General features: G+C 36.4%; 1 protein-coding gene across 1 annotated transcript in view; it reads left to right on the top strand.

Annotated features, from left to right (window-relative positions):
- GLRA3 (glycine receptor alpha 3) overlaps positions 1-20,644 on the top strand; it is a 197,534-nt gene extending 176,890 nt beyond the window's left edge. The window contains exon 9 of the mRNA XM_061424963.1: positions 17,857-20,644. Within this exon, the coding sequence (XP_061280947.1) occupies positions 17,857-18,135 (279 nt within the window). The 3' untranslated portion in view covers positions 18,136-20,644. The remainder of the gene's footprint in view (positions 1-17,856) is intronic.
- Positions 20,645-21,198: the final 554 nt, after the last annotated feature.

The following is a 21,198-nucleotide window of genomic DNA, read 5'->3' as shown; positions in this document are numbered from 1 at the left end:
CTTGAAGCTGAACAACCACCAATCCCCTTCAGCTAAGAATATTCTCTTTTTCTAACAATTCCCGTTGTCTCTCTTCACTCAGTAAAAAAATTTTGAAATGTTAACTTTCATTCTATGAACTGAGTTATTTGTTTGGTCAAAATAATTTAAAAATATATATTACACAGAAATATCACATGCATCTTATAATAGTCTCTGTAGAGAAAATAATCATACACTTTGACAAAAGTAGTTGCAAAATAGATGGGACATTTATTTGTACAAATAAGTTCTATAAACAGCTCCTCTTGCCAGAAAATAGAGACCTAAAAATAAGGCAAAAGTAAAATGCTTTATCTAACTTATGTATCTTTACAAACTATTTTTAATGTTAATATATGTTGAGATTCTTTAGAGTAAATGAATGATTTTGTTTTTTTTTTAATTTTATTTTGATTTCAGCATCCTTGGAAATGTTTGATTAAAAATAGATAACAAGGACACACCTCTAATTAGAATGGCTAAGTGTTTAGAAATGTAATCTACAGTACAGCATATTAGTAATTTGACTTGGAGATCCATAATATATCACTCTAATTAAATTTTAAATATACCCAAACCCAAGAATTTAGCTTGGGAAATCATATCCAAACAGTCCAGTCTACTAAATTAAAATTTCTGGAATAAAGTGTATTTAAAAATACCTCTCCAGATAATTTTTACCACAAATCTCACTTAAGAATAGACACAATTGTGTGAATACACAACAGACATACTGTTAGATGAATAGTGATCTTAATTTCATAACAAGTATCTAGACCAAAGATTATTTTAAAGCAGTTATTAATTTATTCCTATATTATATATTCCTATATTATAATACTTCCTCAACTATTTTTCTTTTCTACTAAAATTTCATAGTTGTTCCCACTGTAGCTACCTACGTCTTCAATTTTCATCCCTGGGGGGAAAATTCACATGATCCAATTAGTTTTATGTGATTATCCTAACTAATTTTCTTTAAAAATTCATTGCCTTGAATTTTCATAACACATAGTTGCGTCTTTGGGAGAGGTATATATTTAAATTTTCAGTAACTAAACAGTATATAAGGAATGTTAGTATGAAATATATATTCAATTAGATATTGCCTGACAAAACAGTACAAAAATAACTCTGATGAAAATACAGATTTCCTTTGCTAACAGTCAATAAATACTTATTTTTTAAAAAAGAAACAATATGGTTTACTAGCTATATTATTTAAGAAAATACAAATACATTTTAAAAATACAATAAATGCAAATACATTTGATTAGAAATATATGCATCACATTTATTTTTATAACATTCTAATTATCATTCAGGTTGATGATAATTAAGGTTGATCATTTTCACTTTTTGAAAACAATTTTTCTCAACCTAATAGTCCTCTGGGCCAAATGAATTCATCATTAAAAAAAAAAAACCAAAGTATACACTTTGCTTAGTGACAGTCTAAGCAATCTAAATCATTAAATTAACATAATCAAGATAAGTCTAAAAATTAACTGAATATCCTTTCTTTTCATGAGTACTGATTTGCATGTTTTTCATAGTATTTTAATTCGGCAGACGAGGCAGTAAATAAAATTGCCCCATTATAGAAAGCTTCACATAACAAAGGGCTTTACACTGATAAACATATTATTCCGGGGAAAGTTTTACCTTGGTTTAGCATTTGGCCTAGGCACTGCATATGATCTTTTACGCCTTACCTTTTCCCCTGTAAACGTACAATGGATCCTTTTTGTATACTGTGAAAGAATACACGTTCGCGCTTGTATCCAAATTTCCCCACCCCACACTGTTCTAGCCTGCTGTGTGCCAATCACACACCACCGCACCTTGCCATAAATGCTTATCCTTAGTGCTGTGTGTGTGGGTGTATGCATGATACAAAAGTATTTTGGTTAGAAGTTGCTCTTCCCATGTATGATATCATTACTTTAGTCCTGGAGGGTTTAAACACATGCCGAAATATTTCTGAACATATGTAACTTGTTGAGAAATATGGATGATATGGGATTGCTTTAATGCATTTCATGCAGCTTTTGCTTTGCAATGTAATAATGAAAGTTTGCTGAGCGAAAATACATATACATGGTGTTCGGGTGTATCTTCCTGCTTATTCTTGTATATTAATTGCTACTTGTGTATGCAAATGAAATAAGAATGGACCACAAATTCTAGATTCAAAAACTAATTGCCAAGTGTATATTTTTGCTTGTTTTCTTTTTAAAATAATTGACTGTATTTTGATTATTTGTACAAAAACTTATTTACATATGTATTTATGTCCTGTATTACTTTAAAAAATAACTCAAGGTAACTATTAAGAATAACAAATAATTGATTTTTCTGCCTTGTATTAATACCCTTTGTGAGGTCTAGAATATAATTATGAAAACAAATAAAATTTAGAACAGATATAAATATGAAAAACGTGCAAAAAGTGTTAGTTGCTCAGTTGTGTCCGATTCCTTGTGACCCCATGGACTGTAGCCCACCAAGCTCCTCTGTCCATGGAATTTTCCAGGCAAGCATATCGGACTGGATTGCCATTCCCTTCTTTAGGGAATATTCCTGTCTCAGGGATTGAACCTGGTTCTCTTGCATTGCAGGCAGATTCTTAACCACTGAGCCACCAGAGAAGCCCAATTATAAATATATATGTATACTATTTTGGTTGAAGGAATGAGGCTTCATGGTTGGAAGCAATGTAGTACCTGTATACATGGAATTATTTTCTAAAGTTTCCATTGGAGGTCAGTTTATGCTATATTCTAAAATAGAAGATATTCTTTCCATAGGTAAGTATTTGATATATACTTGGAAAAAAGTAGTTTCTCAACAATTTCAAACTAATTCTACTTGAATGACTGATGCACAGGGATTAGAAATTTCTTCTTACGTAAAAGAAAAATTACAAAAATTTGATTATTTCCTACAACAAGTATTCCAAGTGTATGTTAAATACAACTATTTTTTTGAGCTCTATTCCCTCTGAAATATCTGTTTAGGAAAATAATATTCAATAAATAAAATAGTCTCTACTTAAGTTCACACGCTGTATAATGACTTCCATCACACAGTTAAATAAAACAGGCACAGTGCTCTTTATATGCTATCTACTGTAAAATATTATCTTATGTCACCCTATGATGATAAGTTGGCACTGAAAGAATCTAGAACATTAAGTTAGAAATAGATATGCAGATTTAAAAAAAAATTATTTCATTGACTTTTCAATTCCCCATGTATGTACACATATCATGTTTTCACAAAGTTTCACCTAAAATATTCATCCTTTTAAGCTTACATTTTACCATTCAATAATCTCCAAACCATTTCTGAATCTAAATTCAATACACTGAGCATAAATTTGGCTAGTTTATAACTACTTCATGAAAGAGGAAGTAGTATCAGTAGTAGCAGTATCGCTCAGTTGTATCTGACTCTTTGTGATCCCATGGGCTGCAGCCCGCCAGGTTCCTCTATCCATGGGATTCTCCGTGCAGGAATACTGGAGTGGGTAGCCATCCCCTTCTCCAGCGTATCTTCCCGACCCAGGGACTGAACCTGGGTCTCCTGCATTGCAGGCTAATTCTTTACTGTTTGAGCCACCTGGGAAGCCCAGCTAATTCATATGTCATCTATAATAAATGCAAGGTTCTCCTGGACGCTAAATTTCAAGGAATTTTATATTGACAATTGACTTGTAAGTCTAAAGTATTTTTAACATCATACATAGTTGTACTCTTTTAAGCCTTCCATGTTTGGGTGGGTGATACAGAAATGTACTCAGATGTATTAAACAGGATTTTTGTTTTAGGCTGATACTTATCCTAGAGAACAACTTTTAATTCATTCACATACTTCACCTTGCCTTAAAATTTTCTAAGTGATGCTTATTTCTCTCAACAAAAACAATCCATTGTTTTGTTAATTAGCAATTTTCAAAAAATTTAAAAAACATTTTTTTAAAAATCTACATACTTTGAAATCATATAAATGTGAATTAATATCAATTTACTTTTCCTTCTTCTGTCATTTTCCTACTTGACAATTAAAAGTTACAGAAAATTATTTAAATAAAACAACCTTTAGAATAATTTACTTAGCATCTTCATTGTATAAAGAAATCTCAAAGGTATCCACTAGGGGGAAAACACGGAGAAGGCAATGGCACCCCACTCCAGTACTCTTGCCTGGAAAATCCCATGGACGGAGGAGCCTAGTGGGCTGCTGTCTATGGGGCCGTACAGAGTTGGACACGACTGAGTGACTTCATTTACACTTTTCACTTTCATGCATTGGAGAAGGAAATGGCAACCCACTCCAGTGTTCTTGCCTGGAGAATCCCAGGGATGGGGGAGCCTGGTGGGCTGCCATCTATGGGGTCGCACAGAGTCAGACACGACTGAAGCGACTTAGCAGCAGCAGCAGCCCAGGAAAACATCAGGATGAAAGTAACATATTTAATGCTGTTGTATCTCACAGCAATTGTCATAATTAATCATCATTCAGGCTGTCTTATATGATTAATGATTTGTAACTACTCACTAGCAATCTTCATGCTTTCACCATGTCAGCAAACAAATAAGGTTTTTTTTGTTGCTATTTTAAAACTAAGAAGAGGATAGGAAATTAATTCTTTTCTCATATATATGATAATATATCATGTTTGATGATAAAGATGAAGAAATTCAATTGAATTACTATATCTGCCCATGAATTGTCTTTTTGTAATAATTCTAGTTATAATATGCATGTTACATGAGTCAATCTTTGGCATAATTCTCTAAATAAGGCAGAAAAGCACCGAGAATGTTTCACAGTATGGTATTGTTGCTTAATTACTGAAACGTTTTTCTCATTTCCATATTTAGTGAAAACAGGTCCTCCTGTAGAAAGAATTATACACCAACAAAATGACTTTTTATATTTTTTATTGCCTATCCTTCTAACTTGCTTGAAGCATATTGAGACGATTGACTTGTGGGTAAACTAAGCTGTTTCTTCAATTTTACTTTTTGAATCAGCCATGTTCTTTAGTTCATTTTTAATTCATTCTATTTAATCTTTCTTATTGTCTATATTTTGAGTTGTAAAGGGGCTTAATTTCCTGAACTTTAAACACTAGCTAACCTATAGTGAGTCAAAAGTTTTAGATGTTTGTCTAAACCTTACTTTTGTGGCCTTCACTCTATTAGAAAGCCAAGCTGAAGGTAGATCCAGAAAATTGAATTATCTCAAAAAAAATTTGAGTGCTAATTGGAATAAAGAATATCACTGCACTTGTAAACATACATAAACACAGGATAATCTTTTGACTGAGTTTTACAAAGCAGAAAAATTAGTTGCTTAAAATAACTTGATGTACTTTTTAGTTATGTGCTTATTTGCTCAGTCATGTCTGACTTTCTGCGGCCTCATCAACTGTAGCCCACCAGGCTCCTCTGTCCATGGAATTTTCCAGGCAGGAATACTGGAATGGGCTGCCATTTCTACTCCAGGGGACCTTCTTGCCCCAGGGATCAAACCTGCATCTCTTGCATTGGCAGGCGGGTTCTTTACCACTGTGCCACCTGGGAAGCCCCCCATAAACGTTTGAATGACAGGTTTTAACAAGGGAAATATTTTTACTGAAATGGAAGATTTCTATTTCTTCACCTCCAAAATTAATAGAAAAGCCACTGGTGATATATTTATTAGTGAAATCATATCCCAGATGCTTTTGAAAACAATACGGCACCAAATCACATTATAAAATGTAATTGTCAAAATTCTACTCCTAAAATATTCTTTGGTCCATCATAAATTTAAAAATGAATAAAGATATAGTTCACATAAATAGGCTTACATACAGCCTCTCCTAGACACAGCCTGACTTAAAAACAGGAATTGTTAAAAAATAAAATAATATCTCAGTACTAGCCCAAATGTCATTCAGTTGAGTTCAGTCACTCAGTCGTGTCTGACTCTTTGTGACCTCATGAATTGCTGCACGCCAGGCCTTCCTGTCCATCACCAACTCCCAGAGTTCACTCAAACTCACGTGCATTGAGTCAGTGATGCCATCCAGCCATCTCACCCTCTGTCGTCCCCTTCTCCTCCTGCCCCCAACCCCTCCCAGCATCAGGGTCTTTTCCAATGAGTCAACTCTTTGCATGAGGTAGCCAAAATATTGGAGTTTCAGCCTCAGCATCAGTCCTTCCAATGAACACCCAGGACTGGTCTCTTTAGGATGGACTGGTTGGATCTCCTTGCAGTCCAAGGGACTCTCAAGAGTCTTCTCCAACACCCCAGTTCAAAAGCATCAAATGTCATTACAGAGTATGTTTTCATAAACTACCACTTTAAATTTAAATTAGAAAGTGTTATAATGCCATTCTCCCAAATCATCCCACCCTCTCCCTCTCCCACAGAGTCCAAAAGACTATTCTATACATCTGTGTCTCTTTTGCTGTCTTGCATACAGGGTTATCGTCACCATCTTTCTAAATTCCATGTGTATGTGTTAGTATACTGTATTGGTGTTTTTCTTTCTGGCATACTACACTCTGTATTTGGCTCCAGTTTCATCCACCTCATTAGAACTAATTCAAATGTATTCTTTTTAATGGCTGAGTAATACTCCATTGTGTATATGTACCACTGCTTTCTTATCCATTCATCTGCTGATGGACATCTAGGTTGCTTCCATGTCCTGGCTATTACAAACAGTGCTGTGATGAATGTTGGGGTACACGTGTCTCTTTCAATTCTGGTTTCCTTGGTGTGTATGCCCAGCAGTGGGATTGGGAGGTGGGAGGGGGGTTCAGGATTGGGAACATGTGTACACCCGTGGCGGATTCATGTTGATGTATGGCAAAAACTAATAAAAAAAAAAATAGAAAGTGTTAGAGGAATTCAAAAAATGTTACATCACCATGAATTCCAGCTAACTAGGATAGCTGCATTGTGTCTTTTGGGAATTTTTGTTTCTACATATTTGAGCATTATGATCACCTGGAGAATTTGGAAATGCAGATGACAGAGACAACCTAAATGTTAATGAGTGCAAATCTGTGCAATTGAGATGCATAAAACTGGATCTCAGCCATGCCTCCAAGTGATTCTGAGACAGCTGTTGCATGGACCTCACTGTGAGAAGTCTTGTCCTGGCCTGGACTGTCATTATTGCATGCACATAGAATATCGTAGTTTTACAAATTGTGGCCAGTTTTCATGCTAGGCCAATGCTGCCTGATGATGTTGAAGTTTCAGTTTTTCAAAAGTGTCATTTTCTATTAAAATCAATATCCAAAGTCAAGTAGCTTTGTCAGTGCAGCTCCATAGCTCTGATTACAGGTTTGAGGAGGCATTTGTACTTTCAAGACAGAAATAAGCTTTGATCTCATATGTCATTTGCTCAGCTTTTTCAGTAGGATAAGAAGCAAGAGAGACAGCAGATAAAGTATCTTCATCTAAGTGGAAGGCCTTCCAGCTACTCAAGCACATAGGACGTTTAGATCCCTCTTCCACAGAGAGCATGAATGGCTTTCTAGTCTAAATAAATACATATAGTATGATGAGTAGAAATGAGCCCTTCAACTGGAAAATACAGTCGTGGACCCAAAACCATGATATCAGGTGATACAAAAGGGAAATCTGTGAGGTGGGACAGAGTTAAGTAATAGCCTTCCTATCCCCCAACCCCCCAATGCCAGACACACACACACGTCCACTACCAGAAACCAGAAACCTTTCTAAAGGCATTTGCTTCTTAGTATCACTGCGTGGTCTGCGTACTCGTCCAGTGACCCAACCAGGCAACCGTTCATGTCCTGACCATCCTGTGTTTAGTGATAATGGTGTTTCTTTCTTTTTTTATTTTTTTGTGGGGGCCATTTTTAAAGTCTTTATTGAATTTGTTTCAATATAGCTTCTATTGCTTATGATCAGAGTCTCATCCACTGGACTACCAGGGAAGTCCCTAGTAATAAGGTTTTAATTTCTGTTTCAACCACTGCTCTGTGAGCTGATGGAATTTGATATACCCTTACTATGTTGTGCTCTTGGACCATTTTATACACTGATCATTTGTAAATGTGTTCCTTTATCCAAAGGGATCTATTCCAGGGGCCCAGACTGATATGAAAGGACCTGATTCAAGCCATAAATAGTATTTTCAGCTGTGGCTTTTGTTACCGTGTAAACAAAGCCCAATATGGACTCTCTGTCTCAAAGTCACTCGGTTGTGTCCAACTCTTTGTGACTCCATGGACTGTAGCCTGTGAGACTCCTCTGTCCGTGGAGTTCTTCTGGCAAGAATACTGGAGTGGGTAGCCATTCCCTTCTCCAGAGGATCTTCCCAATCCAGCGATTGAACCCGGATCTCCCACACTGCAGGCAGATTCTTTCCCATCTGAGCCACCAGGGAAGCCCTATTCCTTCTATAGTCAGTTGACTCCTCCAAGAGCCCTGGGCAAAGACCCTAGTGGCATTCCATCTGTCAGCTTTGTGTTAGCACTTGTCCTCTGAAGATTCGATCCAAAAGCAATCCTGAGCAATTGTTTTTTTAATCTTGTTAATATTCTGGACAAGCTCTGACCACATCAATGGCTTCAGTGGGCAATCAACAGAGGGACATGTTATATCCATTGCTTCATGGTTTGTTCACCACCATGACTATGTCAAAGGCCAATCCAAGACATCCACCTTGGGACATAGTCCCCTTCTGAGCCAGCAACTAGATGGGGACTCTATCACCTAATTAATTCTACCCTGGAATTCCTATAATGAAACTCCTAAACAGTTTTTGCCATGTCCATCCTGGTAGAGGCTACTGGGGGGCATTTCCTTAGTGAACTCAAGTGTTCAGCCATCAAAGAGTTGGATATGACCGCACACAGCAGGCACAAGGAACAATAACCCAAGATTAGGCTCAAGACAGAAAATGGCCAGGTCCTTCATCCGTGGTCACAGCCTTTCCAATTATATTAATACATTTAGTCTTTGGTTGATGCCACCTACTGGATGTCTCTTGAAAGTGAAAGTGAAAGTTGCTCAGTCATGTCCGACTATTTGCAACCCCATGGACTATACAGTCCTTGGAATTCTCCAGGCCAGAATACTGGAGTGGATAGCCTTTCCCTTTCTCCAGAGGAGCTTCCCAACACAGGAATCAAACCAGGGTCTCCTGCATTGCAGATGGATTCTTTATCAACTGAGCTATCAGGAATATACCGTGGTGGTGGTTTAGTCGCTAAGTCGTGTCTGGCTCCTGCGACCCCATCGATTGTAGGCTGCCAGGCTCCTCTGTCCATGAGCTACAAGGGAAGCCCAGTGGATATATCTCAGTCCCTTATTTTCCTATCTGCATGTCATCATGGTCATTCTGCTATGACCATGATGCCTATGAACCCAGCATCACTGTGCCCGCCAGCTTCTTATTATTCTTAATATCATCTTCTCACTTTTCAACAGTCTGACTGCACATGGTACACCGGCTTCCACAGTCCCAAAGAGCTGTGTTTACCACCCACGACTATTCTATGTTAACCATGGCACAGCCTGGGACCCCACTCAGAACTGGGCAAGGAGAACTTGGCCTTCGGACTCTGTCTTTGCAGATGGAGTCAATTCAGCCACCTGGTCAGCCCCTTTTGTTTGTATTCCCATTGGCATCACTAGATTAACTTCTGAGATGAAAACAGCAGATTGAACAGGGTTTCTTAAGGGAAGCAGCTGCAGGAACTTGAAACCATTTCCTTCCTCCCGACTGGTGACAACCTGCCAGGAAACCTTTCATAGGAATCCTGTCAATTTTCATTCTTTTAAAAGTCACCTCAAGAGAGCTGATAGATTCTCTTCTGGCCAAGCTCTTTCTTCTGAATGGCCTGGATTTTTTTTTTTTTTTTTCCCATTAGTGAAACCCAGCATGTCAGCTGCTAGGGTAAACCTCTCCACAAATCATACATACCATCCTTCTTTGCCCAAAGGAGAGCCACCTGAGAACCCAGGCCTAGGGGATTCCCTGAATCACCATGTCTACCAGAGTGTAGGTCAGAGGATAAGGCTTGAGGAATCTAATTTATATTCCTTCTATTATTATTAATTTTTGTTTAATCACTAAGTCATGTCTGACTCTTTGAGACTCCCGTGGACTCTAGCCTGCCAGGCTTCTCTATCCATGGGATTTCCCAGGCAAGAATACTAGAGTGGACTGCCATACCCTCCTCCAGGGAATCTTCCTGACCCAGGGATGGAACCCGCATCTCTTATGTCTCCTGCATTGCAGTCAGGTTGTTTACCACTAGAGCTACCTGGGAAGCCAAGTTGCACAGAGATTATCAATTATCAATTGTATCTTGAGCCACTTTCCCCTGTTTTATAACCTAGTTTCCAATTGGTTTTCTCTCAATGATCAATTCAACAGGGCATACAGCTGTGTCATCCATCTCCCAACAGTACGATTTATCCCCAGTATTTTCCCTGCAGGTTTGCTATCTCAAACTCAAGGAGGATCAGGGTCAAGTTCTCATCAGAACTCCCTCCCAGAAACTTGGGCCACATTGAGGCTGAAAGGATCTGAAAGCCAGGTCACCTTCCGTCACCACCGCTGAGGTTTTGGGTTCAAACTCTCAGTCAGACCCTCCAGACACAATAGACTTTAACCTGATACTGTGTTTACTCAGTCCTCTAGGAGCAGACAAGGCAGGCAACAGACCAGACACAGCATCTCCATCTCGGGAGTGGGGGTGGGGGCAGCCACTCAAGAGCGTTTTGGGCCCCTCACTCTTCGAGCCACCACACAGCTCCGCCAGGGCAGGAGCCACAGCACAGGGCACAAACTCCTCATTCCTGTTACCTTAAGGCCATTGTTTTCAAGGAAATGATGCTGGAAGTACTAGTGTTTCTCCGTAGTCCTCAACAGCAAGACCTGGCATTAAGCCTTTACTCAGAGTTCACTGGAAAGACAGAGATGAGAAACTTATAGTTGTTCATGACATATGTTAAATCTGAAGAGGATTTTCTCTGTTTTGAGATAAGAGTCTATGTGGGGAGCTCTCTGAAGGTTTGAAAATACTCAGTTCTCTAGAACAGATGGTCAGTGGAGGAAGATGGTTAGAAGGTACAGACTTCCAGCTCTAAATATATAAGCCCTAGGGACATAATGTACAACACAACTGTAGTTAACACTGCTGTAAGATATAGCACGTATGACATACAGGAAAGTTTTTAACAGAATAGACCCTGAGAGTTCTCACCACAAAGATAATTTTTTCTCTTTTTAGTCTATGTGAGATGATGGATGTTCACTAAACATACTGTGGTAATCATTTCACAATATATGTAAGTCAAACCATCACACACTACACCTTAAATTTATACAACTCTGTGTCAATTATTTCTCCATAAAGAAAAAGAAAAATCAAAGAAAACAGTTATTTAGCCTTAACAATCCCACAGAAGTGAAAACTATTGGCTGTATAAATGAACATCCTTTTTAAAGACCACTGGGAAATCAGTTTCCAGTTTTTTTGTAAGATTACAACAGTTATGTGTACTTTGGGTCATCAATTTCATTTCACACTTATTTACTCAAAAGTCAATTACTTATACATCTTTTGTTCAGGTCAGTTGCTCAGTCGTGTCTGACTCTTTGTGATCCCATGGACTGCAACATGCTAGGCTTCTGTGTCCATCAACAACTCCTGGAGCGTACTCAAATTCATGTTCATTGAGTTGGTGATGCCATCCAACCATCTCATCCTCTGTGGTCCCCTTCACCTCCCACCTTCAGTCTCTCCCACCATAAGGGTCTTTTCAAATGAGTCAGTTCTTCACGTCAGGTGGCCAAAGTATTGGAGTTTCAGCTTCAGCATCAGCCCTTCCAATGAATATTCAGGACTGATTTCCTTTAGGATGGACTGCTTGGATCTCCTTGCAGTTCAAGGGACTCTCAAGAGTCTTCTCCAACACCACAGTTCAAAAGCATCAATTCTTAGGTGCTCAGCTTTCTTTACAGTCCAACTCTCACATCCATACATGACTATCGGAAAAACCATAGCTTTGACTAGACAGACCTTTGTTGGCAAAGTAATGTCTCTGCTTTTTAATATGCTGTCTAGGTTGGTCATAACTTTTCTTCCAAGGAGCAAGCATCTTTTAATTTCCTGGCTGCAGTCACCATCTGCAGTGATTTTGGAGCCCAAAAAATAAAGTCTGACACTGTTTCCACTGTTTCCCCATCTATTTGCCATGAAGTGATGGGAGCAGATGCCATGATCTTAGTTTTCTGAATGTTGAGTTTTAAGCCAACTTTTTCCACTCTTCTCTTTCACTTTCATCAAGAGGCTCTTTAGTTCTTCTTCACTATCTTCCATAAGGGTGGTGTCACCTGCATATCTGAGGTTATTGATATTTCTCCTGGCAGTCTTGATTCCAGCTTATACATCTTACAGTTGAGATATTTTCCAATAATTATGTTTCTGTTTTTACAGGTGAAATTGTTTTATGTAACAATTCCCCAGGAAATTATTTCATGAATTATTGCATCATCTCCTTAATTTTGGAATTCATCTTAATTTCTGTTTTTCACTTTAATATTTTATAATATACTGCTCATTGAGACTGTACTTTCACAGACCTAAAATAATTTTTTGAGAATGTGGGCCAATTAATTACTTTTAACTCTTAATTTACCATTCTATTACTATAAGGATAGAGATATAATTCCTTTATAAGATGTCATCTTTTAATATATAGGCAGCTACCTACTGTTATATTCTAAACAAATACATTAAATTATTCATGAATGAATTTCATTATAAATGATTAATTACCATATTTTCCTCTTACAAAATATTTCATTTATCATCTTTTTATTAAGTAATTTTTCTTTAAAATTTTCTTTTCATATACATACATGATGAATTCTCTTCAATTTGAGCATTTAGGAGAAAATTAACATTACTTTTTAGAACATAACTTTTTATCATGTTGTAATTTTCTTTAACATGAAACCAATTTCTGCCAGGTTTCCTTCATAATTTCAACTAAACCAATATACCCAAAAAGTTATTGTATATCAACTAGGATATCTGACCATCTGATAGTATTCCAAATGGGTTAGCATAAAACATCAAGGGGAGTAACAATAACCCAGCAGTGTTGTCTATCTAAGCTGTATTTCCCAATGAAGTAACATGAAGTTGTAGGAAACAGCATTAAAAAGCTTGCTTCCACAAAAAAAGAAAAATTCAGTCAGTGATCCTGGTATTTTCCCTTTAACAACATATATGCACCCATTTAAACACATGATGAGAAAAAATGTAGTACATGAACATTACTAGACACAACATAACTTAATCAATTCAGTTCAGTCGCTCAGTGGTGTCTAACTCTTTGTGACCCCATGGACTGTAGCACGCCAGGCTTCCCTGTCCATCAACAACTCCCAGAGTTTACTCAAACTCATGTTCATTGAATTGGTGAGGCCATCCAACCATTTTATCCTCTGCCATCCCCTTCTCCTCCTGCCTTCAATCTTTCCCAGCATCAGGGTCTTTTCAAATGAGTATGGAAAAGCCATAGCTTTGACTAGATGGACCTTTGATAAAGTAACGTCTCTGCTTTTTAATATGCTGTCTAGGTTGGTCATAACTTTTCTTCCAAGGAGCAAGCGTCTTTTAATTTCCTGGCTGCAGTCACCGTCTGCAGTGATTTTGAAGCCCCCCAAAATAGAGTCTGACACTGTTTCCACTGTTTCCCCCTCTATTTGCCATGAAGTGATAGGACTGTATGCCATGATCTTAATTTTCTGAATGTTGAATATTAAGCCAGCTTTTTAAAAAAAATAATTTATTTTAACTGGAGGCTAATTACTTTACAATATTGTATTAGTTTTGCTATACATTGACATGAATCTACCATGGATGTACATGTGTTCCCCTTCCTGAACCCCCTCCCACCTCCCTCCCCATCCTATCCCTCTGGGTCATCCCAGTGCACCAGCCCCAAGCGCCCTGTCTCATGCATTGAAACTGGACTGGCGATTCATTTCACATATGATAATATACATGTTTCAATGCCATTCTCCCAAATCATCCCACCCTCTCCCTCTCCCACAGAGTCCAAAAGACTGTTCTATACATCAGTGTCTCTTTTGCTGTCTCATATACAGGGTTATTGTTACCATCTTTCTAAATTCCATATATATGAGTTAGTATACTGTATTGGTGTTTTTCTTTCTGGCTTACTTCACTCTGTACAATAGGTTCCAGTTTCATCCACCTCATTAGAACTTATTCAAATGTATTCTTTTTAATGGCTGAGTAATATTCCATTGTGTATATGTACCACAGCTTTCTTATCCATTCATCTGCTGATGGACATCTAGGTTGCTTCCATGTCCTGGCTATTATAAACAGTGCTGTGATGAACTTTGGGGTACACATGTCTCTTTCAATTCTGGTTTCCTCGGTGTGTATGCCCAGCAGTGGGATTGCTGGGTCACAAGGCAGTTCTATTTCCAGTTTTTTAAGGAATCGCCACACTGTTCTCCATAGCGGCTGTACTAGTTTGCATTCCCACCAACAGTGTAAGAGGGTTCCCTTTTCTCCACATACTCTCCAGCATTTATTGCTTGTAGACTTTTGAATAGCAGCCATTCTGACTGGCATGAAATGGTACCTCATTGTGGTTTTGATTTGCATTTCTCTAATAATGAGTGATGTTGAGCATCTTTTCATGTGTTTGTTAGCCATATGTTTGTCTTCTTTGGAGAAATGTCTGTTTAGTTCTTTGGCCCATTTTTTGACTGTGTCCATAGGTGTGTGGATTTATCTCTGGGCTTTCTATTTTGTTCCATTGATGTATATTTCTGTCTTTGTGCCAGTACCGTACTGTCTTGATGACTGTGGCTTTGTAGTAGAGCCTGAAGTCAGGCAGGTTGATTCCTCCAGTTCCATTCTTCTTTCTCAAGATTGCTTTGGCTATTCAAGGTTTTTTGTATTTCCATACAAATTGTAAAATTATTTGTTCTAGTTCTCTGAAAAATACTGTTGGTAGCTTGATAGGGATTGAATTGAATTTATAGATTGCTTTGGGTAGTACACTCATTTTCACTATATTGAGTCTTCCAATCCATGAACATGATATATTTCTCCAACTATTTGTGTCCTATTTGATTTCTTTCACCAGTGTTTTATAGTTTTATATATATAGGTCTTTTGTTTCTTTAGGTAGCTATATTCCTAAATATTTTATTCTTTTTGTTGCAATGGTGAATGGAATATTTCCTTAATTTCTCTTTCTGTTTTCTCATTGTTAGTGTATAGGAATGCAAGGGATTTCTGTGTGTTGATTTTATATCCTGCAACTTTACTATATTCATTGATTAGTTCTAGTAATTTTCTAGCGGCATCTTTAGGGTTTTCTATGTAGAGGATCATGTCATCTGCAAACAGTGAGAGTTTTACTTCTTCTTTTCCAATCTGGATTCCTTTTATTTCTTTTTCTGCTCTGATTGCTGTGGCCAAAACTTCCAAAACTATGTTGAATAGTAGTGGTGAGAGTGGGCACCTTTGTCTTATTCCTGACTTTAGGGGAAATGCTTTCAATTTTTCACCATTGAGGATAATGTTTGCTGTGGGTTTGTCATATATAGCTTTTATTATGTTGAGATATGTTCCTTCTATTCTTGCTTTCTGGAGGGTTTTTATCATAAATGGATGTTGAATTTTGTCAAAGCCTTTCTCTGCATCTATTGAGATAATCATATGGTTTTTACTCTTTAAGTTGTTAATGTGGTGTATTACATTGATTGATTTGTGGATATTGAAGAATTCTTGCATCCCTGGGATAAAGCCCACTTGGTCATGGTGTATGATCTTTTTAGTGTGTTGTTGGATTCTGTTTGCTAGAATTTTGTTAAGGATTTTTGTATCTATGTTCATCAGTGATATTGGCCTGTAGTTTTCTTTTTATGTGGCATCTTTGTCAGGTTTTGGTATTAGGGTGATACAATAGACCAGTTAGACCTAATTGATATCTATAGGACATTCCATCCCAAAACAATGAATTTCACCTTTTTCTCAAGCACGCATGGAACCTTCTCCAGGATAGATCACATCCTGGGCCATAAATCTAACCTTGGTAAATTGAAAAAAATTGAAATCATTCCAAGCATCTTTTCTGACCACAATGCAGTAAGATTAGATGTCAATTACAGGAGAAAAACTATTAAAAATTCCAACATATGGAGGCTGAACAACAAACACACGGCTGAATAACCAACAAATCACAGAGGAAATTAAAAAAGAAATCAAAATATGCATAGAAATGAATGAAAATGAAAACACAACAACCCAAAACCTATGGGACACTGTAAAAGCAGTGCTAAGGGGAAGGTTCATAGCAATACAGGCTTATCTCAAGAAACAAGAAAAAAGTCAAATAAATAACCTAACTCTACACCTAAAGCAACTAGAAAAGGACGAAACGAAGAACCCCAGGGTTAGTAGAAGGAAATAAATCTTAAAAATTAGGGCAGTAATAAGTGCAAAAGAAACAAAAGAGACCATAGCAAAAATAAACAAAGCCAAAAGCTGGTTCTTTGAGAAGATAAATAAAATTGACAGATCGTTAGCCAGACTCATCAAGAAACAAAGGGAGAAAAACCAAATCAATAAAATTAGACATGAAAATGGAGAGATCACAACAGACAACACAGAAATACAAAGGATCATAAGAGACTATTATCAGCAACTATATGCCAATAAAATGGACAACTTGGAAGAAATGGACAAATTCTTAGAAAAGTACAACTTTCCAAAAGTGAACCAGGAAGAAATAGAAAATCTTAACAGACCCATCACAAGCACGGAAATTGAAACTATAATCAGAATTGTCCAGTAAACAAAAGCCCAGGATCAGCTTCACAGCTTAATTCTACCAAAAATGTAGAGAAGAGCTAACACCTATCCTACTCAAACTCTTCCAGAAAATCGCAGAGGAAGGTAAACTTCCAAATTCATTCTATGAGGCCACCATCACCCTAAGCCAGCTTTTTCACTCTCCTCTTTCACTTTCATCAAGAGGCTCTTTAGTTCTTCTTCACTTTCTACCATAATGGTGTGGTCATTTGCATATCTGAGGTTATTAATATTTCTCCTGGTAATCTTGATTCCAGCTTGTGCTTCATCCAGTCCAGCATTTCTCATGATGGTGTACTCTGCATATAAGTTAAATAAGCAGGGTGACAATATATAGCTTTGACATACTCCTTTCCTGATTTGGAACCAGTCTGTTGTTCCATGTCCAGTTCTAACTGTTGCTTCTTGACCTGCATACAGATTTCTCAAGAGGCACATCAGGTGGTCTGGTATTCTCATCTCTTGAAGAATTTCCCACAGTTTCTTGTGATCCACACAGTCAAAGGCTTTGGCATAGTCAATAAAGCAGAAGTAGATGTTTTTCTGGAACTCTCTTGCTTTTTCGATGACGCAACAGATGTTGGATAACTTATTAGCCACATAGAATTTTTTCTTGCCCAGTTTATTTGGGTGGTTTGGCAATATGTGGAGAACACCAGAATATTTAGTTTTTCTATTAAAACATAACACTTGAGAGTTTTATTGAATAGACTCATCTATATGATACAGCAGGATAAATCATTAAAACTTGAATAGGAACAAAAGTCAACTCACCTTGATATGCTTTATCTTTTCATTATAATAATGTTATCATTTATCATGATAAAGCCTCAGTTATGGTTCTGAAGCACTTGTTATACATGCCTTGCCTTATTCTATGACTTCAGTGCTTCTATTTTTCTTATGACAGGATGATGAGATAAGGGAAAGCCGATTCAGCTTCACTGCTTATGGAATGGGGCCATGTCTGCAAACCAAAGAAGTTGTGACCCCAAAGGGCCCCAACCATTCTGTCCAAGTAATGCCGAAGAGCCCAGATGAGATGAGGAAGGTCTTTATCGACCGGGCCAAGAAGATTGACACCATCTCCCGAGCCTGCTTTCCATTAGCCTTTTTGATTTTTAATATTTTCTACTGGGTTATCTATAAAATTCTTAGGCATGAGGATATTCATCAGCAGCAAGATTAAGTCTCGGGGAGTGTGCAAGTGTACAAACTCAGTGCGTCAACTCAGAAGGAAGGCTTTTTGCCAAAAGGGTGTTTGTGTGTGTGTGTGTGTGTGTGGTATACAAATGATGACCATTGTGCTCAAGTGACACATGGAAAGGTGTTATTATGACTTGCTATGCAAAGTCATGAGGCAGTTATGATTCCTTTAATGAATACAAAATATATGTATTATTGGGATTCTATTTCATTAAGATTATCTGTTCTTTCACAGTAAATTTTACAAGTGGACATATTATTGTCAATGTGTTTGTATGTAATATGATGTCACATAACAGTACATGTGAGAATTGGTTTGAAATTCTTTGATTTTTCAATTCAGTATTAAATAACACAAAAATAAAATTTGCACAGAAAACTTTTAAAAAGGAAAAACAGGAAATGTTGAAGATTTTAAAAATGTAGCTTGAGGCTTTAAAATATTTTCTTATACTTGTAGTTACAAAATAGGAAAATATGATAGTTAAGTGACAAATTAACTCAATAATAATAGAAAATTGTACATACAAATGCTACAGAACCAACCTAAGTAATAGAAAATTAAAATCAGGAGATTAAAGTAAAAAACTTTTATTGTTTATGTACTAAATTTAATTGTTTGAAATATCAAATTTTCCTCTTTGGAAATGTTTTTAATGGCCTAAGCAATCATATTATACATAAAATCTACTTTTCTTAACTTTATATATCTGTGAATGAATGTAGATATACTAAAAACACAATTGTTTTTAAAAAGTGTTATAGCTATGTATTTTTTTTTGTTGCCAAACACTGAAAAAATTCAAGCCAGCATCTTTGTTTTGTTAGATTTTTAATAGTTGGTTAATCATCTGTAAGTAATTATGTTTATTGTTTTGATATAGTTGAACAAAGTTCAGTAAGACTTGTATATTTTAGTTTAGAATGAGTCTTTAAAATTCAATGAGATTATAGTATTTACATTTTTAAAAAAATGAATTTAATAAAAACCAAAATAAATTTAGGGAGATTTTTAAAAATAAGAACAGACTTCCCATCAAAGTTATATGGGTTCCAAATCGTAGCCCTAAATATAAGGAAGGAAGATTTTAATTCTAAATTATATAAATAAGTCACTTCTATAAATGAGATGTGATTGCTTTGTATTTCTGAATTAATAATTTCAATATATAATACATCCACTAATTGTGAATAATTCTAAACAAAAATTTTACTTAAAACTTATCAGGAACCCCATGGAATTATTTCAACTACAATGGGGCATTAACTCATTTCATGCAGTGTAATTAAGTGAAAATATATGATAGAGTTTTGGGGTTAAATTGAACCAGACTCTGATTCTTTTCCTGTTTTGCTATTTTTTGCATTATTTTTATCATCAGTATTGTATTTTTTAAAAACTCTACAATCCTTTTTAAAAATGTTTAATTACTGGTCAGATTCTCTAGACGGAAACTGAAGACAAATTACTGACAGAGAAAGATTTAATCATGAAGAAAACAACTAACTCAGATTTAAGAGGGATAAATAAGGCACTTTTGAACAAGACGGTACTATTTTCTGATCTTTATTATTAAACCAAAAGCAAGAGCTGCCATTTAAAGCTGAAATGTTTCAATGTTATCGAACTTTGGTCTACCTAATTGTACTTTAAAAAAAGTAAATTTAAAAATAATGTATATTTGGCATTTTTTGCTACTAAAACTCCAAATTTTCTTACTTTGTAGGTAATTTAAAATACAATTAGGGGGGAAAAAGGGTTGCCCTTAAATGAAAATGCCACAGCAGAAGATACTACTATGTACTTTGAAGACTCTGCATCTCGACATGTCCTTCTTCATTGAGTGTTTATGAACCCAAATCATGGAAATATATTCTTGTACTAAAGGTAGATTAAAGGTAGATATGTTGTTTGTGTTTTCTGAGGATAAGCTAGTGGGTTTGAATCGATGATAAACTACGTGTTGTCTCAACATATCTCTGAAATACTTGAACACATTTTTCTATACTTCATACATCTTATTTCTAAAGTTCTTCATCATTGCTTAAATTAAATGAATTCTGCCAAAAGCAAATGTACAATGCTTGCTTAGACATACATAGACATAGGCAATGAACCTATGCCCCTAAAGAAATTTATGAACATCACTTGTTTTTACATTTGAGAATATTAAAAGTGTCTCTTTTTTTAAGCTTGAAACTTAGAATGTACAAATACTAGCCATGAAACAGCTTTTTCAGCAAGGGTATTGATATGGTAGAAATCTATCTATCTCAAAAGAATTAAATTTTACTTAGGTATATGTACTTAACATTGTCTCCCTATGCAAAGAAAATACTCTGAAAAAAAATTTTTTTTAATTTAAAATGGAGTTCCCTGGCAGTCCAGTGATTAAGACTTTGTGCTTCCAATGCAGGGGGCACAGGTTTAATCTCTGATAAGGTAGCTAAGACTCCACATGCCGCATGGTACAGCCAAAAAAAAAAAAAAACTCTGATGTTTCACTCCTATGGCAACAGTGACATCACAAATATATCTGAATCCAAAAAGTTTAAAGGAACCTGTCCCCTTTAACGAATTCAGATCCTCAATTCAGATCAGCTCAGTTGTGTCCGACTCTTTGTGACCCCCATGGACTGCAGCACACCAGGCTTCCCTGTCCATTACCAACTCCTGAAGATACCCTTTAAAATGAACTCCTAGATACCCTTTTAAATGGTGAAACTTTATTGTAATTAGCATCCTAAGGCAGTATTTGTCTAAATGAGCCCTGTGTCAAACCCTGATATTTCAAATTAAGCTAATTGCAAATCTATTAATGATGTGAAAATTAAAATGTGTGCATATGCCCTGGGTACCCACACATAGGTTGAAATTCTAATACGGATATTCTGAAGCATTTTGAAATGGTCACATTAAGAAGTTTGTTATTTTTCTACATGCAGTTTGCTTTACTTTTTTTCTAATTTTGTATCTCAACCACTGAAATCTGTAGTTACATGTGAATTTTAGGAAACCTTGTATTGATACCTTAGCATATGCTAT

This window comes from Bos javanicus, chromosome 8 (genome assembly GCF_032452875.1).
Source record: "Bos javanicus breed banteng chromosome 8, ARS-OSU_banteng_1.0, whole genome shotgun sequence".
Lineage (NCBI taxonomy): Eukaryota > Metazoa > Chordata > Mammalia > Artiodactyla > Bovidae > Bos > Bos javanicus.
Note: the sequence above shows the minus strand (reverse complement) of the source record. Positions and strands in the feature narration are given on the sequence as shown.